Consider the following 27743-nt stretch of genomic DNA (forward strand, 5'->3'; position numbering starts at 1 on the left):
GTGATGTTCTCCTTCGAAGCTGGCAGGCGCTGTGACTCTGGCCCAGGGAACTTCACCTTTGAGACCAAGCAGGGCAATGAGATCTTCCGCCTGGTGGAAGACTCCATCCGGGAGCAGAAAGCACAGGTGGAGGAGAACCGGCAGAGCTGTGATTCACTGGATTCAGACAGCCCCAGTGTGGTCCTGATCCGCCAGGCCCTGGCTGACTCTCTGAGCCTAGAGCTGCCTGTGGAGGGGGATGACACTGCAGCACCCAAAGCAGGACTGGCACCCAGGTCCATTGCTGCAGCGGAGGAGAGAGACACGGTGTCTCTGCTGAAGAACCGGACTCTGCCAGAGCCCCCTGTGCTGCAGGCCAAGCCCACCATTCCCAGCACGCCCCCGCGCTCCCCTCTGCCCAAGGCACCGCGAGCTGCGCTACTGGCTGAGGACCCCTCCAGCCTGTACTCAGAGCCCCTGGACTCGGTGAAGGGCTTCCGGCCCTGGCTGGACCCGTTGTACTCGGACCCTGTCGACAGCAAGGCCGCGAGTGCGGCCCCAGATGAGGCAAAGCTCCGGGTGCCAGCACCGCTGTACACGGGCGCCTATGAGCAGGTCCGGGCCGAGGCTCGCAGCCAGGCACCTGGGCGGAAGGAGCACATCTATGACGAGCCTGAGGGCCGCGCTCCCCGCGCAGTACCCTCTGCTGCCTGCATCTATGATGAAGCACGTCCCACAGGCGAGGCCTGGCGTACCCAGGGCCATGATGGCAAGGGCGGCTACGAGTATCCCTATAACCCCAGCACTGATGACTACTCGGTTCCTGCCTTCCAGGCCAAGGCCAAGGGCCCTAAGCCAGTGCCTGCCCCCAAGCCCCCAGCAGCATTTATCCCCAAAGGTGTCGAAAGAAGTGGGGACCCTGGCAGGCGGCGAGGGAACCCTGCTCCTGAGAAGGCAGTCGTCAAACCCAGCCTCAACAGCAGCAGCAACAACAACAACAACAAAGTGGAGGTGCTGTACAGCCAGGTGGTGAAGCCCCAGCACGGGCAGAAGAAGGAGCAGTCTGTAGATGAGTGCAGCTTGTCGCCTGTCTATGAGGACTTAGGAGAGATATAACATGCCGCTGCTCTGTACTTGTCTGGGGGAGACTGCGGGGCCCAGACCCACTTGTGAGCGGCGCAGGCTGCCGTCCTCCATGGGTCCTGTGGGTGGCTTGGGTTTGGGGACTGTGTGGGACTGGGCAGAGCCCCTCCTGCTCACAAGCACCCAGGGACTGCATCTCCCTGGGTCCCTTCCTGCACCTGGGAGCCAGATTGCTGCAGCTGCTGTAGGTGCACTTCCTGGCTCAAGCCAGCTCTGCTGACACCTCCTGATGTGGCAGGAGGGTTGGCTCTGTCGCACTGTGCCTGCTGCTGTGACTCCAGAGGCTTTGGTTCTGCTCTGGCTTCTCTAGGTAGGCCACAGGGCTGAGATGCCTACTGCAATGCCTGGAGGACTGCTTGCCATCAGTCTCCAGAAGTATTTTTATACAAAAGTATTTTGATATTAAAATCTGTATGTCTCGGAATGAAGTGTTTGCATGTGGCATGTCTAGACTGTCAGGCACGTGACTGGGGAAATGCTGGTGCATCACCGCATCGTTGTGGTGCCTGGTGCCCCTGCTGAGCAGTGCTCACACTCGTGCCAGCCTATCTGTGCCAGAGCTACTGAGCTAAGGAGAAACTGCAAAGAAAGTGGGTGCCAGGTCCAGCAGTGGCTAGGATGCCCTGATGCCAGCGCATTAAGGCACATGTGTCAGACTCACGGATACCAGTGCTGGTCCAGACATGAAATGCTGGGATGACTTGAGCAAGTGCATGTCTCTTCCAAGCTTAAGGCTGGGCAGAACCAGGCTCCAGGTCTGTGCTGGAGCTCAGTGACTGTTGATTGGTCACAGGTACCCTCCTTCCCCAGCCTCATCCTTCTGTTGATTCCCTTCCTCCCCGCACCCACCTTCAGAAGGCCCAGTCTGGGTTCCATTAACTTTAATGGCAAATGCTGTGATCTGGCTGTAGTCTGAGGTGGGGGGTTTGGCTGTGAGTGCTATGTGGCTTTCCTTGGACAGAAACTTGTGCAAGGGAAAATAGGTTTCCCTTTTCGTGTTGGTAATGGTTATGAGAGAATTTCTGTTCCTTCCGTTGTAGGGCTGTGCCAGGCACCCTGGGGCTGGCTGTCTCTGAGTCTGGGGCTAATGGTGGTTTCTGCAGGTTTGCCAGCCTGTTGACGGAGACAGCAGCAGAGCAGCGATCTGACAAGCTAGCAGACTGTTATACCCATGCAGAGAGCTAAGCATGAATTCTCCAGCCCCAGCTCAGACCCAGGGAGCCATAAACCAGTGGGGAAGTCTGGAGGGCTAGGTTCATGCCCCGAGACTGGAGAGATGGAAATAAGGCAGCGAGCTCTGAGCAGGTGTTTGGTGCCCAAATTGCAGGGGGGATTCCTCAGTCCTGTAACAGTAAAGCATGTGTGTAGCCTGGACCAATTTGTCGCTGTTACCCTGTGCTGGTCCTCTTCTCTGCTGGGATTTTGCTGCAGGAGATGGGAGGAGGCCTAAGCGGCTTTGGGAGCCTGAGAGAGGCTGAGGTGAGGCTGTTCCTGCCCAGTACAGGCATGTGTCTTCTCACGCCTACCTGCTGGGTGGCCCTATGCAGGTGCTTCATGTCCTGAGAGCTGTCTGCCCAGCCTCACCAGGGAAGAGTACTGTGCATGCCCATAATCCTTGCTTGTGGCTCCAGTGTCAAGCTCCAAGACCTAAATGATGATGAGCAGCCTTCCGGGAGCTGAGCTCTGGGGCTCTGCTTTCCATACTGTGGTGGATATTTGTGCGTCTCCATCACTGCTGCCGCTGTGTCTCAGGATGGTGTGTTGGCTCCAAAGCGGCTGACCCAGCTTTCACTAAAGAGAGTGGCAGTGAAAAAGGAAAATGCTCCAGCATCTGTGCCAGGACCATTGTTCTCACCACAGCACTGCACTCCTCCTGGGTGGGATGAAAAGATACTTGTTCTTCTTGCTTCAGCAATGACGTCCTCTCTGGTAACAGCTGGTTTAAAACTAAGAGGTAACCACACAAGGCAGGAGGAACGTTCCTACATGTGGCCTGTTCTATTTACGGGCTCTGCCACGTGTCAGCAGTGCATGCAGCCTGGAGGGCTCTTGCTGATCTGGAGAGCAGTCCATTTTTTTCTGTCTCAGTCTTGTGGACCAAGCTTGTCATCTTTCTCAAACTGCTGCTCTGTGCTCCACTTTATCTCCTTTCTGCAGCAGTTCAGGGTGCCATAGATGCTTTGGGAAAGCATTAGAAACAAGGCAAATACAGAATGAGCCTTTGGCGTGTCACAGCCATCCTGTAGCCAAAGCATGTCTGCAATGAACTTCAGGAGCAGGAGATGATTTTCCTAGATTTTGTCTGGATTAGGATTTCTTCTGTCCTTTTCTTCCTTTTGCCCTACTTCCACTGTCTCCTTACAACTAAATTCCATGTGTTGAACAGTGAAATGACCAGGTGCAGAGTGATGACAGCCCTGGCACATCACAGTGATTGTGTGCCACGGCTGAATGCAGTCTGCGTACTTGGGGAAACAGCATCCTGGCAGCCAGTCCTGAGTCAAGGCTTTGCTGAGATGCTTGGGGATACACAGCTCGTTCTTGGTGGCTCACTGTTTTCTTGCACTGCAGAAATGGTTCTGGACAAGCAGTTTTGTTTGCTTATGCCCTGTCTGGGTGCTACGAGCCAGACTCAGTGTAGCATGGAATGTCATTTGGATATGGTAATTTGACTTCCTCATGTGAGGACAGCCTGTGTGCCTTCCTGTTCTCTGTGAAAAGCCCCAGACCCCAGATTAGCTGAGAAATGCCCCCAAGTACAGCACGTCTAGCAGCCACGGCTGGGATGAAGAAGTAGTCTTGGTCTCTGTAGGCCAGGTGGCAATTTTTACAAGGAGAAAATGACTTGGGAGCTGCCAGCACCCAGCCATCCTCTTCCTCTTTGTATTGCCTTTTTCTGTTTCCCATTGTGAAAAATGCATCCTTTCATAACCACTTCCTCCTCCCATTTGGGGCCCTAGTATGGTGCAGGTGTGAGACAGCTGTTCTGCCAGGTTATTTGTTCCTATGTTGGTATTTGGGGAAGCACCCAAGGCCCCTCTGGCTGTCAGGAGCTGATCACTGTGGTGATCAGGTGGAGGGCTATTCAAAAGGAATTCCCCAACAGCCCCAATTTTTTGACTGGCTTCCCTTCATAGTCCCTTTTCCCTCCTCACAACTTTCCCCTTTAGCAGCCTCCTTCCAGTCACAATAAACCACTAGTCTGTTTGTTTACTTTTTCCCACTGATAGGGTTGCTGAAGTAATTTCCATTTGGGTCAATAGATCAGTAAAGGAGGGGGAGTGGATTATTTTATCTTCCTGATTTTGGCACTTTTATGTTGTCTGGTTTGCATGCCCCAGGTGGGACGATTTGCATGTGCCTTACTGCCATTTGTTACTGGACAGTCCCCAGTTCCTCACCCCCTGAGCTTGTTAAGAGAAAGGTGAGGACTTGCTACTTACCTGCACACCCCAGGAAATGCATATCCCCATGCTGTCAGGGATGTCTGCCTTGTCGTTGAGGTACCTGCCCTTAACATCTTGCCCTGAGCAGCTGCCTGCAATGCAACCTCCTGCCAAGTATGGAGTGCTCCTGGGGCATGGGAAGAACGGGTCCATGCAGGAGAAACCAGTGGCAAGGTGGACCCAGGCTTTGCACGCAACTGTACAGATGTGTAGTCAGGCAGTTGTTCAAGGCACAGCTCCCACAGGGGCGCAGAGGAAGCAGGTGGTACTTCTCAGACTTTTTAACATCTGTGTGATTCCTTCCCCTGCCCTCAACACTGGGAAGGGTACTGCTGCCCTCATCGGAGCCTCTGCAGCTTGGTAGTGTACTGTTAAGATTCAAGATCAAGATGAGACTACCAGTGTCAGAGGCAAACAGGTGCTATCATTACCTTTTCTTCTGCTAGGTGCTTTGCCACCTTAGTGCATGCCTCATGAACAGGTAGACAATAGGTGGCAATCAGACCCTGTTACTGAGCTGAGATCCTGGAGGAAACAGCTCGCTCTGCTCTCCTGCTGTTGCAGGCCCTCGGGGAGTGTGCTGCCTGCACCATGCTATTGGTCAACCGCAGCTGTTTCTCAGGAAGTACAGGTCAGTGCTAGGATTGCTGCACACCATATGCATTATAGACCACAGGCAGTAAGGTAATGTTATATGGGAGAACTTTATTTTGAAACAGCATGTCAGAACAAAGTACGTAGAATGCAAATGCCTGGTGGTGTACAGTATCCAGGAAACCAAGTGAGACTGCCCCACCTTGGCTCAGTCACACTGTACTCAGCTCCGGCTCTGGCAGTAGCAGCTGTTCTATTGCTGCACTGAAAAAACTGGGGCTCACACTTGTGCTAGCACTGGGCAGAAGCTCTCTGGAAAGCTCCAGGCTATATCCCCCATTTAATGAGTCCAGAATGTACTGGCCATGCTGGCTTGCAGAATGGCACCTTAGGTGTGGACAGGCCACAGGAAGGAGTGCATCCAAGCAACAGCTGTCTGAGAGAAGAGTGCTTGGGGTCCAGCTGCAGTGAGCTTTCGTGCAGGAGCCAGCCAGGGCATTGCTGCTGACTTGGCACTTGCTACAAACCCATCAACAAGCTGGGGAGTTGGACAGTGAGACCACCGTGGAAGCAGGCAAGTCATCATTGTCACTGATAATGCTGCTCTGGAGGACAGCATTCTGGGCTTTAGGAGTAAATTCACAAGCCCTATTTTATGCTTATTCAAACACCCTGGTGAAGCTGCTCCTGCAGCATGAGGGCAGTTTGACATTGCTTTGTACTTTTATTTATCTGCCTGACTTCCTCACCACATTGTCTGCAGCTTTACTGCACTTGCTGACAGTAATCTGTGGTTTGTGGGCTGCAGTAGCCTATTCTAAGAAACCATAATTTGAGGCATGTTGGTGATGTGTGCTGATGAGAATGGGAAATACAGGGTGTTGCAGGGGATGGCTGAATAGCAAGGGGATAAGGAGCGACAGAGTAGCAAGCTTCCTGCAGACTGACTGAGTGACTAACAAAACCATAAAACAAGGAGGAACAAACAATGGGAAGTGCCTGTCTGACCACGGCCAGGCTTAGTGTCTTGCCTGACCGCTTCCGGCTCAGTGAGTAAGCCTTAGCAGCCAAGCAGAAGCCAAGCCGTAACTGCACGTGAGCAGGCGTAAGCAGTGCCGGGGGGTATCTTCACTGCAGGAACTCGTCGTCCTCTTTGGGGAGAAAGGAGTACTCAGAGGAATCTCTCCTCACCACTGCTGGTCTGAACAATTGGGCAGGAGAAGGAGCCATCAGAAGGGGTGCTACTGTGGCTTTGGCTCTGCTCTGATGCTGCAATGCAGGGAGAAAAATATGAATGCACGTTGTGGAAGGAGGGGCTGGCTTCTCCAACAGCTCTCAACATGCTGTCTTACTGTGTCTGCGTGTGCCAGCTGGTCAGCACCTATCTCCCCCATAGCACAAGGGTATGCTATACCCAACTCTCAGCTCTACCAGCTGCAAGTGAATGTTGTTGCTGCCCTATGCTGCTTTCCCTGTACCGTCAGGGTATCAGGGGGTTACCCATTTCCCCTCTGCAGGAAGCAGACCAGGAGGACAAGACAGGGTCTATCTAGGCTAGTCAAAGGCAAGAGTCATACCTGCTTGGATTGATGCCGCTCTGGTCGCTGGTCCCTGGGCTGGGCCTGCTGCCTGTGCAGTGGTCTGTACAACATACTCTTCAGGTGTTTGTAGAGGTTGCTTTTCAGGTGCAAGGGGTTATAAGTAACTTCCACTTCCAAGCTGTTCAGGGCACTCTGCTCAGACAGAAGAAAGAACCTCGTGGCAATGAGATGTGCCAGGTGAAGGCTGCAGGCTTTTATTATCATTATCATCATTTTTTTTTGGGGGGGGGGGGGGTATTTTTTTTGGAGAGATGGATGACGCTTCTTGGCACGCTGAAGGAAGACGGGCTCTTTGGTTGTGCTGCAGCCCACAAAGACTGCTCTTAGCTGTGTATAGAGCAACAGGCATCTGCAACCAGGTCTCAGTGGATTTAAGCATTTCCTTGCAGGATACAGTCCTATCCTCCCCCATGCCTGAAATCAGACAACAAGCTGTAGCACCCTGTCCACACACTGTTACCCTCAATAATTCTTCAGTAGATTGCCCTTCAGTAGATATACCTCCACTTGCCCTACCAACTCCACCACGTGGTGCTGCACCTTTCCTTCACAACCAATGCCTTTTCTCTGCTGCCCTCCCAGCCTCAGAAGCTGATAGAAGTTGCCTTCCCACATAGCAGCATTGTTCCAAAGGACAGGCATTTTTCTGTCTGTGAGGAAAACTGTAGGACATATTGGCTGCTGGGAAGAAATTTTGGAGAAGTTCATCATATTCCAGTCACCACTGGATGTTTTCACAGCTGTTTCCTCCTCTGTTCATCTTCTAAGACCTGTAGTGAGAGCCCTGCCCTTTCTGGCATCACCTGAAGCAGACACAGAAAACTCAGGAGAAGAATGTATGGATGCACAAGAGGAAGTGCAGAAGCCTGAAGCTACTGGAAGACACCAAGAGAGCTTTTGTATTGATGTATCTTATGCCTAAAACACCTGAGTGTGTGCAGTCTGAAGAGTTCCATGTTCCCCAGGAGCAAGGGAGGTAAATATACCTCAGTAGCATTCACGTTCCCTGTGCGTGAAGGTTCATCATTACTCAGATTCCTGCTTGTATAGCTGGGATCCTTTCCACATATTTTTGTGCAGGGCCATCAATGACTTACCTCTATAGGGCCCCGCACCCTCTCAGGATGCTCAGCAAGGAGGGCTGGGAAGACTGATGGCATCAGGAGCTCTCTTACAGCAACTGCTTTGACAAGCAGAGTGGCAGAGTCAGAAGGGACAATGATGTAGTAGGAATGCACCACAATGTTCCAGCTTGGACAAGTGTTCTGTGGATCGAGTTTGGCCAAAAGCATCCACTTCCTTTTCTAAATAGCAAACACCAAAATCAACATGAAAAAAAGGTGCAATAGCCTCTTCCATCAGCATTTTTGCTGTATGGGTTGCTGGGCTCAGGAGCAGAGTGTCATTCATACGTATCAGAATAAGAACACTATTCTGCACTGTGGTTGAGGACAACCTGAGTTTTTTTTTTAATTGAATGCATGACAGTTCTTAAGAAAACATCCAAGTTTGATTTAAGACTTGTTAGTAATGGAAAGTCTTCCACATCCCAAGCCTTGGTTAACTATTTTCACAGTTAAAAATGCTTGCCTAACTCCATTCGTGACTTTGCACTTTATAACTCCAAACACCGGATTTCTGATAGGCTAGAGCACCTCTAAGATTTGATGTGCTGTATCTGCTTTCCAGTGGTTGCATTGGCTGGAAGGACTTACAAGCCCAACCCTGCCCCATGAGATGAAGCTGCAAATTTTGAAACATGTTTTCTGGTGAAGGCTAGATAGATCTTACTAGATGTGCACTAATGATCCCTTTCTGTGTCAATCCCTCCCCACGAGACTGCAATTTTACACTCACCAGAAGACTATGACATAGAGCATGGAAGCTATGCTGATTTAACTCCAGTTCATCCCAGTCTAGCTGCCAGCAGCTTGTGGACTTGATGATGAAAGGCAGTCCATACAGTACAGACTCACAGACCCCTTCAGACTTCAGAGCTCTGTAAATGTACAGCTTATGTTAATGAAGCACAGCCAGCATGAAACTGCCAAGACAAGACTGCAGGGGAATGAGTAGCTCAAATGGCCATGGCAGTATCAGCTGCAATACTGCTACAAATGTCTGTAATACTGTGGCCTGCCACTATGAAACCCTGGAAAAAAGTCCAGTTGCAGTGGGAAGAGCTGCCGTCCAAGGCTTTCTCGATCATCAGCATGGAATTCAGCATCCTGCAGCATGCTGCCAGATTCCCTTGTATCTGTGTTGTCAAGAGCATGCCATGGACTATGTCCAACCCTCATGCATTTTGAATACAAAACAGATTAGTAATCAGGCCTCTTGGGCAATAGCTTACTTAGGCAGTTACATCCCTTCCTAAGCGATTTTAGTATATTGTGGTTATCCTTCACTTAAATGGAGATGTTTTGCTCTGCTCCTGCACACAGTCAGGATCCCACCTCAAACACTACCATGTAGTTTACAATACTTAAAATTGTCCATAGCACACTTATGCTTCATGACAGAGCTGATAGATATTAAGTAGCTGAAGTGCTTTGGATGTGGGCCATTTATGCACAATTACTGAGTGCTCTTCAACTACTAACAGGCTGAGAATCATTTTAAGAAAAATTGTACAAAAAGTTCAGAAATTACACAACTTTTTTTTAATGAAAACAAAGCTCAGAAAAGATACTAGAGAGTATCACTCTTCTTGTTATTCTCTGTGCCTACCAGCAGAGCTTGCTGATGGGAAAGCAAATAAATTCTTACCTGAAGTCATGGAGCACTGTGAAGCTTTCATTGCTTTTTTTGCATTTAGGTAGTGAGACAACAGCAATATTATATATGGGGCAATGGCTACAACCTACAGGACTTCATACTGGAAGAAAACAACTTACATAAATAACATCTATGTTTTTACACTCAAAAGTGCTAGTGTCATGGTAACAATATTTTTTTGACTTTGCACACCTGTCAGCATGTGTGGGATGTGCTAATCCATAACGTTAAGAGGTACAGGGGATGTGGGTGTCTTACTGTAGAATTTTGCTCACAAGCTCTTTGAGTCCCCAGCACTTTACGTTGATATTACTGATTCCTAGTTGAAATTGCACAGAAAGAATGAAGGTTACTACTATACGAGCCTTCCAGTTACCAAGCACAAAGAACATAACAACACTTACTTTACAACCTGGAGTTTATACAGCACTGTAGCTGGCCAGGCTGTCATCTGGCAGGATGAATTTGAATCAGCTGTTTTCATGGTGCCATCAACAGTCCCAAAAAGTAGAGCTGGATCAAGCAGTCTTTCCTGCAAATCACACTTCAGGCATACTAGGAGAAGGAAAAAGGTTTAGACTGCTGGAAATGGCAACGTGTAGCACATGACATGCTCAAAGCACTTACATACACTTAATGTTTTCTAGCAACAGCAACTATTAAGGGAATCATATAATCATGGAATATCCTGAGTTGTAAGGTCACAACAAGGATCTTTGAGTCCCAACACTTGGCTCCACATAGGACTACCTAAAAATTAAGCCATATGTCTCCCTCTCTGGAAGAACAATGTTAAAGCCTGTGGCAAAAGAAGGCAACAAGTTTTCTCCCAAGAGGAGCTACCACATGCTTGGCACATTAATGAAACAATGACTGGTTGGTAAACCACGCAGGCAAGTTCCACTTTTGGAGATGTGTGGCCAGCTGAAGAGGGAGCAGAAGCATCTTTCCCAATGCCACACAGTGTTCAGGGCCATACTATTTCCTGCCAGCTTCTCTAGCCATGTTTGTGGAGAAATCTGCTAGACTGAGGATACCAGCTCTGGTATAGTAAGTTATATAGCAAGATACACATTCCCTGGCTTTCTAAAGACTTCTTGAGTGTGGGAAGGTGAAAAAACCTGACTGCTGAGAAACCTGGTTTGTCTTGCTAGCTACAGTAATAAAATACATTGAATATGAAATTCAATGTTATGATGAAGAAAAATCAACCTTTAAGAATAAAAACATAATTGTCTGCACTGATCTGGAGGCTGTTATGGTAGCTACTATGTAAGTAAAAAGTCACACCAAGCTTTCTGATCTGTTTGCTGTGACACCTATCTCCACCAGCCACCAGCACGGACCGCTCTATGAGTTCTGCTTCCAGTCTAGAGCTAGCCTGTGGACCACTAGCAGAAAACAAGTGTGCTTCTACTGCCGAGGCAATGTGAAATAGCACATTAGAGCCATATTGGAGCAGCATGGAAAGGGGGGTGCTGGTACTGCATGTGCAGATTTCCATGGCAGCATAATTATAACAATACAGCTAACAGCTACTTAGGGGAAGCACCCCTGTCTCCTGTAGCTCTTGGTGTTATCAGTGCTTACCCAAGTGTGGGTTAGGAATTTGATGTTAGGCTCTTAAAAGGAAAAACAAAACAAAACTAAATAAAGAAAAAAAAAACACAACATATTCCTTATAAATATTCCAGTGTTGGCAGGTCTAGCTACGTTACCTGTTTCAGTTCTAAGTCAATAGATAAAAATACATGCCAAGTCACTTTGTAAGATAGCCTTTACTTAAGTAAGTGACCTTTAGCATCAAGCACAAGAAACACAATTTTAGAGCTATGTAACAGCCAGAAGGTCTCTGGTTCTCAGTATGTAAGGCCCCTTTACTTTGATCCAGTGGCTATAAAGTCACATGCTCTTCAAAGCACATCTTAGCTGCAGAATGGAAATGGACTATAGCATCAGCAGCCACAGTACACAACAACCTAGACACATTCTAAGGAGACGGCCCCTCAGACTCAGACAACAGAAACTTCAGACAGCTTTCAGTGTCACCCAGAGGCCTTACTTGAATCTCAATATGTAGGGGAACATGCCCAGGGCAGGCCTGGGTAATCATTAAGACTGTGGGAGTCAGGAGTCCCCTGTAGAGAGGGAGAGAAAATTAAATACTTAGGGTGGTCTTGGGTGCGGTGTCATAGCTGGAGCCTCCTGATGGAAGGAGGAGATGGAGGTGTTCTCTCTCTGAGCCACAGTCATGAAGCCACGTTTTAAACAGCATCTCCAAGCTGATGACATTGTCCTCTATGGTTTGCAGATCGATGTCCATTCCAAGGATTGCAATGTCTGCCAGGAAAAATGGTGAAAATATTTTCAGCCATAGAAAAGAACATTCTTCTGCATTTTCCCCTACACTATACCCCATTAGTTCCTCAAATGCTTTCACAAAGGAGGTGCTTCAGAAGCCATTACCATGCAAATCACAACACAGAACTGTGACACCTGCCCTCTTAGAAGAACTTTGCTATAAGCTGAGCTGCTCCACAGGTCAAATCAACAGCTGTCTTCATCACTGAGGCAGATGCAGTAGCTACTACCATCTTCAGAGGAGTAGATGTGACACATTCTCTGCTGGCAATCTGCTGGTGTAAGTGGTTATCTTAGCACTGACCTTAGGGACTTTTCTCTAAAGTTTAAACCATTTTCTCCTTTTCAACAAGCAAGGGACACTGGATGCATGATGTTATGAGAAATCAGAGAAACTGCAAAATAGAAATGCTATTGTAATGGAGCACTTTGTAGTAGTGATGGAAAAGTACTACTCCTCATATAGAAGATGAATGTTACTTTGCAATATGGACCCACAACAAAATTGCTAAACACCCTCAGTGCATACTTAAAGAAGCTGCTAGTCACAGACGTGACAAGAACAGAAGCAAAACTTGACCTGGACCTGCACAACACAGAAGACATGGTTCAATACATTACTATTGAAGTACCGCTTGGTAACAACAATCATACAGCAGAACATCCCTGTAGATAAAACAACAGTCAAAGCTATCCACCATGGTTACATTTCATTTCAAAGAAGAGAAATGCATAAAATTATGAGATTTGTTCAAAATAAATTAAAAGAAGTTAAAAATACCTAGCAAGTATTTAAGCCACCATGATGAAGGTGCAGAGCAAATATATGATGATCTGTCCACGACATTTAGAAATGGGCAAATGTAGGCTGGACAGCAGAGTCAGGAACTTCATAAATAAATAAATAAAACCATTAACACCCTAAGTAATAACCCAAATGAGAAGCTGGCATACAGTCTAGCAGATTAAATAAATTTTAAAAATGATAAAAATAAAATAGGTGAAAGTGGGAAAAAATAGAATTTGATGAACAATTTGCAAAATGCATAAGACGTGTTAATACAGGTGTTCATAAACACAGGAGGAACAGAGTGTTTGCATTAATTGGGTCACCATACAACTGACAATGAATGCATAGCAGAAATAGCCTTTTTGTTTGGTTGGTTGGTTTCCCAAATGTGTTTACCAGTTCAGCTGGAGACTAAACTGCAGTGCTATATTCATCTGCAATGAGAAATCTTTTCTTTATGCCTTAGTATTTATAGGTTGCAAACATGACACTGCGCATCCTCTCCTACATTAAAATAAATTAAAGAAAAAAAAAAAAGAAAGAGAAATTCATTAACCTCCGTCTACATGGCAAATAATCTAAAAGAGACTGTAATTCTTCAAATGGTCTGCAACTTGCTACTTGTAGTTTGGCCATCAGAGTAGGATGGCCTACCAATTGTTTCTCCTTGCAGACTTGAGGAAGGCATTGAGCTCAGGTAGGCTGTACTTCTTCAGCAAGGTAGAATCAACTCCTACCTACCATGGAGGTTCCTTACACTGTCCTTGCTACTGAAAGCCTTTCCTTCTTAAAGTCTGGTCTGACTGTCCTTGGTTTCAGGCACATTGAATTCATTTTTTTTTTTTTAATATTTATTTATTTATTGCAGTTCTTTTCAAATATAGCTTAGGACTATTATCATGCCTTATCCCAGTCTTCTCTGATGCTTATGGGAATTCGAGTTCCTCCCCCTTGGAGCAATGGTGGAGAATACTCTGGTGAAAGGGAATTCCCTGTTTTTCTCTGGAGACAGCTCCTCATGAACAGAACTATTACTGTTGTCAGGCTCTTGTCCTGATGCTAGGATCCCTGTTCTTGTTCCCCTGCAGAATGCACTAATATGCAGCATGCACTAATATGTACCATGCACCTGGAGACCTTGCCAGCTGTACTTCAGCTGTGATGAACTCCCTAGATTTTTAGATGTAAGTGTCTCTCTGGGACATGCACTGCAGATGGCATTAGTAGTTCAAAAGACAAAGCACCAGGAAATGCATGTAATTTACTTTGACAAATGCTGTATACATAAGCGACAAGGGGAATTAGCTGTGTTTTGGGGCTGGTAAATATTTTAGTTCTTTCCTCAGTAAATATTTTCCTATTTTTAAATTTTCTCTAATAGACATGTAGCCACTTACACATCTTAAGTTAGCACAATACATGACAATTGTAAAAAGAAATTCATTGGATTCACTGGTGTCCGAAGGAAGATTGGGTTGGGATGGTGATGCCTACTGTGTGATGGCTCTAGGAATCCCTGAACACCAGGTATGCAAAGCCATTTATTGGTTGTCAGTCTGCAGAACATATAGAAAAAGGTTCCCTTGGGCTTGTAGAAGATGGATTATGTTCATTAAAAATGTATCAGTGCTTCAACTCCAATGTGTGTTTTTTTCTTTTCCCAAAAGACAGATAGGGCCAGCATCGATATGACATAAATATTAACCGTCATTTGCAAATGGTTTAGCAATACCCAGACGCTCTAAGTGTTCATAATGGGGTAGGGACAAGACAGACATAGTGATAATTACTGTGAAATGCATTAGAGGCCAGTCTACTGCATCCTATTGATTATGAATACACACTATTCCCTCCACAAAAGCTTTATGTATCGGTCTCTTTATCGGACTTATATAGTGGTCTCTACTCCAGTCTGCAGTCTGCCAAGCCCTAATGTTTCACCATTAAAGAAACACCATAGGTTTAGTCTATTCCACAGAGGAGTGGCTTTGCAGTTTGAAAAACCAATCCTTACTGCTTGTCACACGGTCTCAGTCTAGAAATTCACACTCCCAGAGAGGTTGCTCTTGTAAGGAAAGGAAAAACAGCTAGCATTTTTCATCCAAGACAGGCTGTTCTTCATCTTCAAAGCTATTCTAAGACTTGCTAACCACGGGGCCCCAAAATATAGGTCTTTTCTACCTGCGTTAACCTCAAAATGAGCCTATGAAAGTGGGTATCCTCATCCTGCCCTTCTTTCAGTGCTATAGGAAATTGTAACTGCATGTTGCTTTACTTTTTTCCCTGTTAGGGCAAATGAGAGAAGAAAATTTCTAGCTGAGAGTAAAAGCTCAAAAATCAGATGCTTTCTCACAAAGCAGATTTAGCCTCTCCAAATCTGCTAGGATTTGGAAGAAGCAATTTGTGAGAGTAAAATAACACAGACCACATTCAGTAATGGCCCAGTAGGAACCCTTGCAGTGGATTAGAATCTCACTGTAGTATACACAGTACAATCAAGGCAACAGGATGATATGTGTCTTGAAGAGTTTACAGCCCTACAGAAGAGCCAAAAGAAGAAAGCAGGGTAATACCATATATTCCATGGGACTCTAGCATGGTAATACTAGTTTCCCACTGGATTGTTCATAAAAGCATCTTGAAACCACGGTATACAAATCCAAGATAATACACTAGTGTCCAGCCAGGTGTCACAGCTGTTATGTCCTTAATGACTAAACTTACAGCTTTCTGTCTGCACCTTCCCCAGTGTAATTGTTTGTCTTGATGACAATAGTCAACAGCATATTCAACACTACATGTATTTATTTATTGCATACGTTAAAAAAATCCAGCCTAGACCAGATATTTGACAAGCCCAGCTTAATGAGGCTGCTTCTGTGCACCTGGCATTCACCAAAGACAACTGTTTCATAGCAACAGGGAACAATGGCACAAACATGCCCCAAACCCTGTTTCTTTCTCATGTTCACCAATCAGAATTTGTCTTATGCCCTTGAATTTCACTTCCAAAACTCCTGAGAGGGTTGGGGCAGGAAAAGTGAGAAGAGCTAAGTATTTAATTCCAATAATTTTATATCAGGATAGGTTTGTTACTACATAAATGGTCTGCAGACTTACAGGATTTCTTTAAAGAAAAAAGATGAGAGGGCTACAAAGATGCTGAAAGGCCTAGAGGGGAAGACGAATGAGGAGTGACTGAGATCACTTGGTCTGCTCAGCCTGGAAAAGAGGCTGAGGGGAGACCTCATCACGGCCTACAGCTTCCTCACAAGGGGGAGCAGAGGGGCAAGCAGCAATATATTCTCTTTAGTGACCAGTGATAGGACCCGAGGGAATGGTGTCAAGCTGCTACAGGGGAGGTTCAAGATGGATATCAGGAAGAAGTTCTTTACTGAGAGGGTTGTCAGGCACTGGAACAGGCTCCCCAGGGATATAGTCATGGCGCCAAGCCTGTCAGTTTAAGAAGCATTTGGACTGTGCTCTTAGTTATATGGTCTGAATTTTGGGGTAGACCTGTATGGTGCCAGGAGTTGGATTCAATGATCCTTATGGGTCCTTTCCAACTCGGGATATTCTATGATTCTATGATTCTCTAGGCTAAACAGGCCCAGCTTGCTTAGTCTTTCCTCATAAGACAGATGCTCCAATCCCTTAATCATCTTTGTGAATACATCACCTGAATCTTCTTATAAGTAGAAGACTCAGAAAATTAGAATTTCATAGTCTGAAATTCAATGTACTGTATCTCCATTTATTTTTTTCACTCCATTTATTGGGCAAAAGGGCTACACAACTTTACTTTAGACAATAGAGTGGGGTTTTGCATATTCTAAAGCAGTTTTGTGACTAAGAGGCACACAGCATCTTCTGTTTTGTAGTGTCTAGCTTTCCAAAGCCTCCCTGCAGGGTTCTGTGCAGCACCAGAACAATGCAAAGTCCTGATAATAACCCTCCTCATCCGAGAAGTCAGCATTTGCAGCTACCTAAAATGCTGCCCTCTTCCCACATGGACTAGATCAGTGTTTGTAAAGAACACCTCAGCCTCAGAGCTGTAGGCAACAGCTCTTTCCAAAATCATTTTGTAATTTGCATTTTAGGTGTTCTTGGTGTTCTGACATCCTGAATTAATTCTAAAATCATGTCAGTGTGACAGAACCTTGATCCTCCTCCTTATGATTCAGTGACAGCGGTGCTGCTCAGGAAAAAAAGCAGCCTTCTCCTCAGGGCAGCAGGGAGGAGCACTCTCCCTGAGGCCTCTGTTTTAAAATAGGCAGAGTCCAGAATAACCAGTTATGCCTTACTGAGGGAGACAGTCCCTTCTGGGGAGGAAGCTTTCAGCAGGTAGTAAAAGGGTTGCTATACTTCTCAGTGCTTGATTATAGAGTTCAGGGTTGGATTAAGCCCGGCCAGCAGCTTACTAGGAGGCGAGGTGGCAGGGGGAGCAACTGTCACCTGTGGCAAAATGCAACCAGTATGTGCCGTGCTGCAAATGAGAGGAAACCAGTGCAAGCTCCTGCGATTTAGCAGTCACTTTATCAGCCTTCAGAAAGAGCTGAAATAACTGAGCAGATTTGAAAGTCAGGTAAAATGAAATACAGAAATGAAAGCTGCCGTTAGAGCAGCATTGTGTTGTACAGGCTTCTGCCACTAAACTGTTGTGGTATAGGACTTCTGTTCACCGCCTGGCTGATTTATGTAGTGACCGTTCAGAATCATTTGCTATGAAACAAAAAGGCTCAAAACAGAAGCTAGTAGGAATTCCTGTTTTTGAATTTCTCATTATTATAGCTTAAATTCTCACTGTTGAAAGCACACGGATTGGTGCAGGAGTTTTTTTAGAGGTAAGGCCAGGAAAAATAGCATTCAGGGTCTGGGGTGTACTTACTCAGGACCAAAAGGAATCTGTGATCTACCTAAAACAGTCTCAACCCCTACTCTGACAAGTGACCAGAAATTTGCTACTGCAACCAGGAAAAAAAGGAAGAGGAGCTAGAGGCAGGTGAGGTGACAACATCCAATATTGTCTGTCACTCTGTAAAAAAAATACTATCATTGCTAGTAACAGACCTTATCCTAACTTTGCAAAGAATCGTGACTCAGCTTTATCGAGCTTGTTATAAACTTGTTGTGAGAACCTGTCACATGAACTGAGGCTTGGTATCAGGTGTGTCTTGTTAGTGGGGAGTTTGAGTGCGAGATAACAGCAAAGGTTTTTAAAATGGAGAAAAACATTGAAAACAATTAGAAAAAAATTGAAAAATGGAGACTGTAGGGCTTTAAGGAACTTACTGATAGGCACGTTTACTGATTACTGAGGATGTATAATCTTAAGAGATCAGGAAAAGACAACCTAAGCACAGAAAAAAGGCAGCAGCAGCTAAGCAAGAATAGTAGCAACAAAAACAGCTAATCATAGAATCTCAGAATCATAGAATCATAGAATATCCCAAGCTGGAAGGGACCCACAAGGATCATCGAGTCCAACTCCTGGCTCCACACAGATCTACCCCAAAATTCAGACCATATGACTAAGAGCACAGTCCAAATGCTTCTTAAACTCCGACAGGCTTGGTGCCATGACCAGTTCCCTGGGGAGCCTGTTCCAGTGCGCGACCACCCTCTTGGTGAAGAACCTTTTCCTTATATCCAGCCTGAACCTCCCCTGTAGCAGCTTGACACCATTCCCTCGGGTCCTATCACTGGTCACCAGAGAGAATAGATCGGCGCCTGCCCCTCTGCTCCCCCTTGTGAGGAAGCTGTAGGCCGTGATGAGGTCTCCCCTCAGCCTCCTCTTTTCCAGGCTGAACAGGCCAAGTGACCTCAGCCTCTCCTCATACATCTTCCCCTCTAGGCCTTTCAGCATCTTTGTGGCCCTTCTCTGGACACCCTCCAATAGTTTCACATCCTTTTTTGTACCGTGGTGCCCAAAACTGCCCAAAACACAGTACTCAAGGTGAGGCTGCACCAGCACAGAGTAGAGTGGGAGAGTAAGTACACAACTTGGTCTGGAAGAGTAACTCTTCCTAGTGCAGAGGAATATGTAGTCTAGGGGCAGAACCAAAGGTTAGTGTTTATCGTTATGACTGTCTGAGTGTGTGCTATCCCCACAAACTCTGGGGAGTCATTTATTCTCTTTAATTCCTCAATAAAGCTGTATTGCACATGAAATCAATTTTTGGTAATACCAAGAGATGAAATAGTGTGTGAAGTCATGTGCTAAGTCTGCCCAAACGTGATAATGCTGCCAGGGAGGTGTTGTAGTACAAGCATCTTGCTGTTTTCAGTTTCAGTAGTTCTGGCTTAAGTGAGTGAAACTAAATGATAGAAAAAATTGTAGATATTGGACAAAAGCAAGACGTAGTGGTTGTCCTGCTGTCCAAAGCCATGATTTTTCCAAGTCCCTTGTTTGTCTTATACTCACCATTGCTGCTGGGCTCTTCTGCTAGCATACACTGTTCCACATCCTCAGGCTCCAAAAAGCCTCTCTTCAAAACCTCAATGACTTGTATTCTTCGCAGACTCACAAGGTCTACATCCTTTAGCTTCTTTTCCAGATGCTTTACCATTTCTTTTCCTGATTGGCTTGTCAAAATTATGATCTGAAACACAAATTACAGACTGCAAGAGCTGCCTCTGACCCTAATCCTCTGTTGCAGCAGTGATGCTGAGCTGCTCTCTGAATAGCACAGAGAAAGGAGAGAAATATATAATCTAATCAAAAGCAGACTTAAAAGCATTGATTTTTGAGCCTTAGATTTTTTGTAAGCTAATATAGTGTATTCAGAGGTTTGCTGTAGGAACATCAACAGTTTTTGTGCTGCTCTTGGAAGAATATGGAACAACCAACAGCTGCTTTGTAGAACATACTTTGCACTTAAGGGCAGTGAGTCAAGATATGTAAAGGAGTGCTTCTGCCTGAGTTCTTCTGAAGGAAAGCACCACTTCCCACTCCTGCATCAGTTATAGTTCAAGATTAAATCTGGCTGTCTCACTTGAAGGCTGGATGTGAATTATTAATATATACATATACATATATGTATATATATATGTGTGTGTGTGTGAATATAGTCTATCCTAAAGGTGTTTCCATAGTAAAGAATAACTTCTCCATCTAAATGTATCTCTGGTGTTTGGCTGTGAGGTATTAAGAGTGAAGTAAGGATTACGATCTCCTTTTAGGAATTACTGAAAAAGGTTAACAAGGACTGTTCTTGAAGTGGGGGGGCGCTGGATTTTCTACAAGAAACTGTTATCATCTGTGGAGATATAGACAGAGCATTTGCTATACTGATGCACCATTATTTAGTCAAAAGCATGGATGTATCTCATCTGTAGCTTATCACCTCCCATTTACCCTTTTCACAACCTGATTCACATTAGCACATGCCAGTCGGAGACCAGGAGAAATATATTACTACATACAAAAGCTGAGATAGCTGCTGTAACTTATCTTCCTATTACTACAGATCCTCAGTATAATCTCTGAATATCATTATGCTTCCCAATCTGACCAGACTGGACATTGGGAAAAGGCTTTTCACCAAGAGGGTGGTCGGGCACTGGAACAGGCTCCCCAGGGAACTGGTCATGGCACCAAGCCTGCTGGAGTCCAAGAAGCGTTTGGACAACGCTCTCAGACACATGGTCTGATTTATTTTTTTTTTTTTTTGGGGGGGGGGGGGGAGGGGTGGTCCTTTGGGGACCCAGGAGTTGTACTTGATGATTCCTGTGGGTCCCTTCCAACTCGGATATTCTATGATACTGTGACCAAAGAATGGTCTGCTGGAGACTTGAAAAGTACTATTCATCTTAATGCATGCTCGCTGTGTTCCCTGTTCCGTAGCTGCTGCTGAGACTTGGCCCCACTGATGCTGCTGTTTTTGTCCCTCTGAAGTGAGGATTACTCCGAAGAGTAAGCATTTTCAATAGTTTTTATCAAATGTTTGGGTTTTGTATGACTATGGTTTGTAACAAAGTCTGCCTCCTATGCCTACTAGCCAGTTAGAAATATTCTTGCCTCTTTATGGTTTTACTGTTAGGAAAAGGCACATTGCCTGAAGACTGCATCTGATTTGCACAAGCAAGTTGCTAGTGGTGCTCTTGTGCTACAAATGCTGGCCATCATGGTCTCACACTAAAGAAACTATACTTCTAACATAACCATAACATCTCCTTAAGCACCTCACCTTTCTGCTAGGAGTTCACATGCAAACGTACAGCATCACCAGTCTCTATCCATACCCTTGTCCTCTCCCTGAAGCAGCAGCAGGCCACAGGGCAGCAGGGGTTTAGTGTAGCACAACAGGCAGCCTGGTGCAGCTGCACTCTGGTGAATCTCATCAGACCCTGCAGACTTATATACATCCAGCTGGAGCAGCAAATCATGCACAAGTTTTGGATTTTCTCCTTACAGAGGTGAACAGCATCTCTGCAGTCCTCCCATGTCACCTGACCTTGCTTCCAGCAACTATACACTTTCTTTTTATGCCTAAGCTTTAGAAGAAGATCCCTGCTCAGCCAAGCTGGCCTTCTACCCCTCCTGCTTGACTTCCGACATTTTGGAGTTGCCTGTTCCTGTGCTCTTAAGAGGTGATATTTAAAAAGTGACCACCACTGGTGTACCCTAAAGTCTTCAAAAGCAGATGCCTGGGGGATTTTACTAACTCATTCCCTGAGCAGCCTGAAGTCTGCTCTCCCCATATCCAGGGTTGAAGTTTTGGTGGTAGCCTTCCTCCTACCACCAAAAATTTTAAACTCAACTACTTCATGGGCACTATGACCAATTTGACTGCCAATCACCACTTTACCCACTAGACCCTCTCAGTTTACAAGCAACAAATCTTGGAGGGTGCCTTTCCTAGTAGGCTCCCTTAGTACCTGTACGAAGAAGTCATCATCAGCTTGTCTTATCAATGTATATAACTACCTGAAGTGAGGGTGCGAAGAGGACAGAGCTATCTCTGCTTGAGCCAGTCTTAAATGCTTGGAAAATAAATTCATTTTTCTATATTGTAAAGTAAGTCGTTCTCCATAAGTATCTCAAACCCAAATTTGTTTCTTATCCATGAGCATTCAGAGATTGCAACATGGGTATTTTGGTGGGCTTATTTTCTTAATTACTCTTTCCCTCCCATGGTCTTTAGATACCACACAGACTATCATCTTAATGCATCAACAAGTGGCAAAGTCACAAGACTGATAGATGGCTCCTACCATCTTCCCGATGTTTTCTTACCTCAACAGAACTATTTGTTGAGCCTCCTGCTGCTGTGTGTCTGCTGTATTGCTTGAACTGCTGCAATCCATCTTGCACAGCCTGTACCACTCCATCTCCCCCCTGGGGGTAACAGCCTTCTCTTGGTAGTGAACGGAGCTCTGAAATGCAGGCTTGAACTCGTGCAAAGCTTTCCTTCAGTTGCTAAAAAACAATATTCAATGACATTGAAACACAGAGAATGTCAAACATAATATGAAATATTTTTCCATAATTTGGAATGAGGCCTTTGAATTCACAGCAGTGAGATAAGACAGGGCCCAGGAGCTTTTTACTAGTCATAAAGCCATGAACAGCGATACGAATTGACCCCTGGCCATATCACCATTGTCATACCCATACTCCATCACTCATTGGGCTATGGACCTCTGGGATCTGCACGCTGGAGGGCTTGGAGTCAGACTGTATTGTCAGGTCAAAAGGGGGTCCACAGACTCACGGGTAATGGGTCCATAATCTGATAGCAGGGAGAATAGCTTCAAACATATCCTTCATCATTCTTAATACAGCAGCTGTGGAACTGGGGGAGCACAAGGAGAAAGAACAGCAGAAAGTGCTTGGGCTGGCGTACTCCCACAAAACAGCCTCTCCTTTTGAGATTGAGCTGGTGGGCTGCTGGTCTGACCCAGTAAGGCACTTCTTGTTCTCTTATAATGCTCTTTTAGAACATGCACCACAGTAATCATTCTCAGAACAAATGCTGATGGAAGGTCTGTGGACCGTCCTGCTTCAAAAATGAGATACCAGAGCAAGTATTAGAAAAGAAGACTTATTCTATAGTAGTCATTTGAAAACATATTATTCTTTCATGGAACAACTACCACTATATAATGGCTGCCCCAAGGACAGCTGGTCTGACTCATTATAGCAAGATGAACATTACAAATGCACAGTTTATTAACCTGATGAGTTCCACTATGCTTCTTTGTGTCAGTCTTGTGTACTGGAGGATATTGGGCCATATTCTCACTGTCTGCTATTGTGATTTAGATTACCTATAGTCCAGGGCTACCAAACCCATATATCACATATGTTGCTCATCACTTCCTTGAAGCTGGTATCATTTTATAATGATCACCTAAATCTATAGAAAGCAGTCTGAAAATGAACCAGGCTGGCCACGATCCTGGTAGGCCCCTTACACTCTGTTTCCCCAAGCCGTATTAGTTAAAGCTACCTAGTAGCTATTACCACGCCATGTCCTTGCTTTAGCATAGATGTGGCAAAGCGAGAGTGCACCCAGGATCCAAATGTGTGTGGAACATAGCTAGCATTTACACAGATGTCAGCTCACCTGGCCTTCAACAAGAACTCAAAGTTGACAAATAACCAGCAAGCAACCTGGCAAATTGTGGCCACAGGGAAAACTATCAATGAACTATGGCAAATCTGTTTGAAGCAATATAAGACACTACTGCTAGAAGTCACTTTCCTCACGGAAGAGGCAACAGCTGAACGTATGCTTCATTTGCTTTAGAAACTTGGCACTGATTCATTAAACAGCTCCTGAGCAGCCATGGTTTACAGCACAGCCTTTTATGGTGATTGAGTTATGAACCAGGTAGGCTGAGGCTTGTCACGGGCAGCTCAGATGGCTCTGCAAACAAGGTGAGGCAGAAAGATGGGACAGCCCAAACCTCATCAGAATGGTGATGAGCAGTTTTAAGGAAAGTCACCACACTTTATACTGGCTGTACTCTACGGTGTGAGAAATGTCTGGCCCATTATCTCAGTTCTCCTGTGAGGCTGGGAACCTTTTGTACATGCACAGAGCCATGATGCTCTTCAGAGTGCTATAGCAAAACTCCCTACAGTTCAGATGCCTGCCCTCAATCCAGAGAGGCAGTTGCAGCTCACAGAGATGTAAACTGTCTGTCTCAGATCAAGTATTGCTCCTGAGTGGCAGAACAGGGCTCAGCATATGCTACAGGGCAGCTAAAAGCCCAGTCAACCTGGGCGTCTTGGAACTGGCACCAGCAGAGTCACATTTTCTCTTGCATGCATACAGCTGCTTTAAATATTAACTTAGGCTGGTCTATGCAAGCTGCAGTTTCAACTCTGGAATGTACTTGAGAAATCCCTGCTGACCATCCCCAGGGAAAAACAGTAGGAAGATATGTTTTAGTGGAGGACTTGTTAGTGTTAGGTCAGAGGTTGGACTAGGTGATCTTTGAGGTCTCTTCCAACCTAGATGATTCTGTGATTCTGTGAAAATTGCCCATCAGTTGGAGGCGCTCTCAGTCCTTACCCACTTACACGTTTAAAGTTCCTGACCCTTCAATGTTCACTTCCCCTCGTGTCACCACCTGTTGTCCTCCATGGTTATTTACTTTATTCCTAGTTTCCCTTTTTTTGGCATCACCTCTCCCTTTCCAGGGAAGCTCTTTGGAGATCTTAAGAGTTAGGCCATTAGGGGAGATCAATAGGAACGCAGACTCTAAACATGTGCCTGGGGAAGAATGAAAAAAGGGCAACCATATATGACACTTCCTCATGTACTCTCCCAGCCTCTGTTTTCAGCTCTGGGGGGTTCCTGACTTCATATGATTTGCCTAATAAGCAACCTCCAATATATATCTATCTTGGTTTCTCACTGAGAACTATCAAGTTATTCTCTAGCTAGATCAAAAAATTAAAGTGATAAACATGCATTATTGACACAAATGGGTACATTCAGAAGTACAGGAAAAGTGAAGGAGCACTAGTATTTCTGGAGAAGGGTGAAATGGAATAGACGTTTAGCAGACAGAGATATAAAATTGGTCCAGTTCTGAGAAGCTGCAGAGGACCAGAAATCATTTATAACAAAATTAGGTCCATCGAAGATAGCCATCCTGCTATATTTTACTGTCCCTAAAAGGGAAAAAACAGTTCTGAAAAACAGCCCTCAGTACATCAGCAGATGTTTAAATAGAGATAGCTTAGTAGGCAGAACACCCAGGCAAAACTGGAGGGCTGTGCCTATCAACATGGCGTGTGGTACTGGCTCAAGTCTTTGGGTAAGAACTGCATGCGCTTGGGTGCACACTTTGCTGGCTTGGACAAGTCCCAGAAAAACACAACATTATGGCAAAAGAGTTGATGTGATTACCAGTCAAGCAAACAGAAGGAGGGGATACTTTTTAGCTCTCTTTACAGCATTGCTGAGACTGGTATTGGAATGTAGCATCCAATCTCAGTGACCATATTTTGAATCAACTTTGAAAAAGACAGAAGAGTGAATACAGAGAAGGGCTTGGAAGTTATTAAGTGACTGTAAAAATGCCTTGCAGTTAGACTCATATTTTGTTCTCTTTCATTTACCAGCTAGAAGATTACAGGGGAACCTGATTATCTCTAGAGGAAGAAAGAATAAGATATACGCAGGTTTTTCAATCTAGCCAAAAGAGGAAATATATGAACAAATCCCTGGAAGCTAAAGCCAATAAATGCAAATTAGAAACTGGGTGCAAGTTTTGCAATGACAGTGATTAACCAGTGAAAGAAATTATCAACAGAAGTAGATTATTCTCTATCTTGTAATATCTTCAGATCAAAACTTCATGTCTTTCTGGAGAAAATGCTTCAATGGAGTATGGCTATTTTATTGAAATATAATATATAATAGGCAGGGTTCCTCTGTCTTAAAAACAAAACAAAACAAACAAACAAACAAAACTATGATTATCAGAATGAGGAGTTGTTTTTTACATAAAAAGACAATCTATCATAAGCAGCAGAAGATTCATATGATTCATAATGAGGGCAAGCAGGGGGATTGTGTCAGTCGTACTCTAGTAATCCATGATTACTGAATGAGATCTGAGTTTGTTTTCAGCCAGCACAGGTTGGAACAGTATCAGGACTTTCCTAGTAAATAAAAAAGCAGGTGTTTGGCCCTAAACACTTACAAATTAACTTGGACAAAATGCAAAATCACAGAAAACAGGCCTGGAACAAGTTGTGATACAGAATGCCTAGTCCATCCCATATTTCCATGCCAGAATGGATTATATCTAAATTCATCCTAAGAAGTGCCTGTTCTTAAAGACCCTAATCAAAGTGATTTCACAATCTCCCCAGTAAATGTTCTTCTGGTGTCATCTTAGTTATCCTGTCATGTTCTCTATAACCCATTCGGCAAAATGAACAATGCCATTTAATACAGTCTCCTTGCAGATCCCATTTTCTAAATTCATTGTTAGTGTTGGCCTTTGATTTTTTCCAGTTGGCCTCTGCCTCTCTTGAGATGTGAAAACTTGACAAAATATTTCAGAATGTTTTTACCATGGCTGAATAAAGTGGAAGGGTTCATACTGGGTGTTCATACTACCTTACATAAATGAGAGTGCTCAGTATGACCGCAGTAGGATGACTTCATAGATTCCCATGAACTTTATGATGCTTTCCAAACCCAAACTTTTATTGTAAAGCTGCTACTAATTCTCCGTCTGTGTTTATTCTGCTGCATAGCCCTATATGAATGAAGTACTTGTTCTTATTGACTTAGATCAGGATATTTCAGGATATTTCTCAAATTTGGCAAAAATACTTTGAATTCTGATCCTTTCCCCTTAAAGATCCGGAACACCTCCCAAAGTGGTAATATTTGTGTAATCAACTGGTATACAGGCAATTTCACCATCCAAATTATTGCAGTTGTAGAGTTGTGATTGGTAAGTTTGAAGCAGCACAGGCAGTGCAGGAAGTAGCATGTGGGAGAGTGCAACAGATGGTACAGAAAGGAACAGTACAAAACCTAATTTATGCGCATGAGCAACTTCACAGATCAAAAACATGAACCTTCTCCTTTTAAACACCATTCTCTCATAAAACTCACTTCTTCCATGAAGTCTAACAGGCTTTGCTCTTTGAGAATGATTATTTTTTTAAATATAAATTTGTAGTAAATCATAACTTTCTTTACTGAACTGCAACAACATATTGCATTCATGTTTGCTACATCCCAAGAGACATAATTTCACACCTACCACAAAAGGAAGCAAACATTCCTGCTGGTTCTGCACCACATAGAGGCTAAGAAGGGGAACACGGCAGGGACCTGTCAATCTGCATGCCAAACAGAGTGTGTTTTCCAGAGCTTCAGAGAGTACAGAACAAGTGTTGGCCCAGGAAGCTGATGTGACATCCACAATGAGAATCCGTGCTGGTTGCCGGCAGTGTGCTTTAGTAGCAGGAAATGTTCTCCGTGTTTCTGAGAGTAATTTTCTGGAATTCATGGCTTCTGAACATAGGTAGTAGACGTCCAGTTACCCTTCTGCATCTGAGCTGGAAAAATTAACAAATATCAATGAGTGAGACTCTCCTTTTCCCATTCACTTGAAAGCAATGTGAGACATAGCAAACAGTAGTGAATTAGACTTCGATAGCTTTCACCAAAGTATTTGTCCATACTTTAGGATAAACCCATGCGAATATAAGGGAAAATGCATAAGGTCGGAAAACAAAATGGATCAACCAAAAAAGATGCATAGCAAATATACTTGTGCAGCTATAACTAGAGCAGTTAATGTTGCTAGCACAGCCACGCCTAGCCCGTGGATGAGCTATGTGATATAATCCTCCAGTATGACTCAGGTGTGTGGCAACAATCTCCAGCACAGCAGTGATTTCCAACAGCTGGTGGATAAAAAGACTCTGAACTATAGTACTCCTGCTTCTGCAGTGGCCAAGTGATCATACCCAATATCCTGATTAGAGCACAGCCCCCACTCCTTGATGAGACAAGTAGCTGTCATATCCAAAAAAGGCCATCACGATGCAGAAATAAAATA

General features: G+C 44.9%; 2 protein-coding genes across 51 annotated transcripts in view; one reads left to right on the forward strand and one right to left on the reverse strand.

The window, feature by feature from the left end:
- DOK1 (docking protein 1) overlaps positions 1–27743 on the forward strand; it is a 65179-nt gene that overhangs the window by 4869 nt on the left and 32567 nt on the right. For all 50 annotated transcript variants that reach the window (XM_083832957.1, XM_083832914.1, XM_083832916.1 and 47 more), the window contains exons 5-6: positions 1–5736; positions 20539–20607. In XM_083832957.1, the coding sequence (XP_083689083.1) occupies positions 1–1095 (1095 nt within the window). In that variant the 3' untranslated portion in view covers positions 1096–5736; positions 20539–20607. The remainder of the gene's footprint in view (positions 5737–20538; positions 20608–27743) is intronic.
- M1AP (meiosis 1 associated protein) lies at positions 5736–25269 on the reverse strand. The gene is given in 9 exon segments (XM_083832972.1): positions 5736–6431; positions 6740–6895; positions 7861–8067; positions 8621–8762; positions 9946–10096; positions 11591–11699; positions 11703–11881; positions 19117–19294; positions 21931–25269. Coding segments are annotated over 8 exon segments (1230 nt in total). The 5' UTR covers positions 19262–19294; positions 21931–25269; the 3' UTR covers positions 5736–6290.

This window comes from Anser anser (genome assembly GCF_964211835.1).
Source record: "Anser anser genome assembly, chromosome: 4".
Taxonomy (NCBI): Eukaryota; Metazoa; Chordata; class Aves; order Anseriformes; family Anatidae; genus Anser; species Anser anser.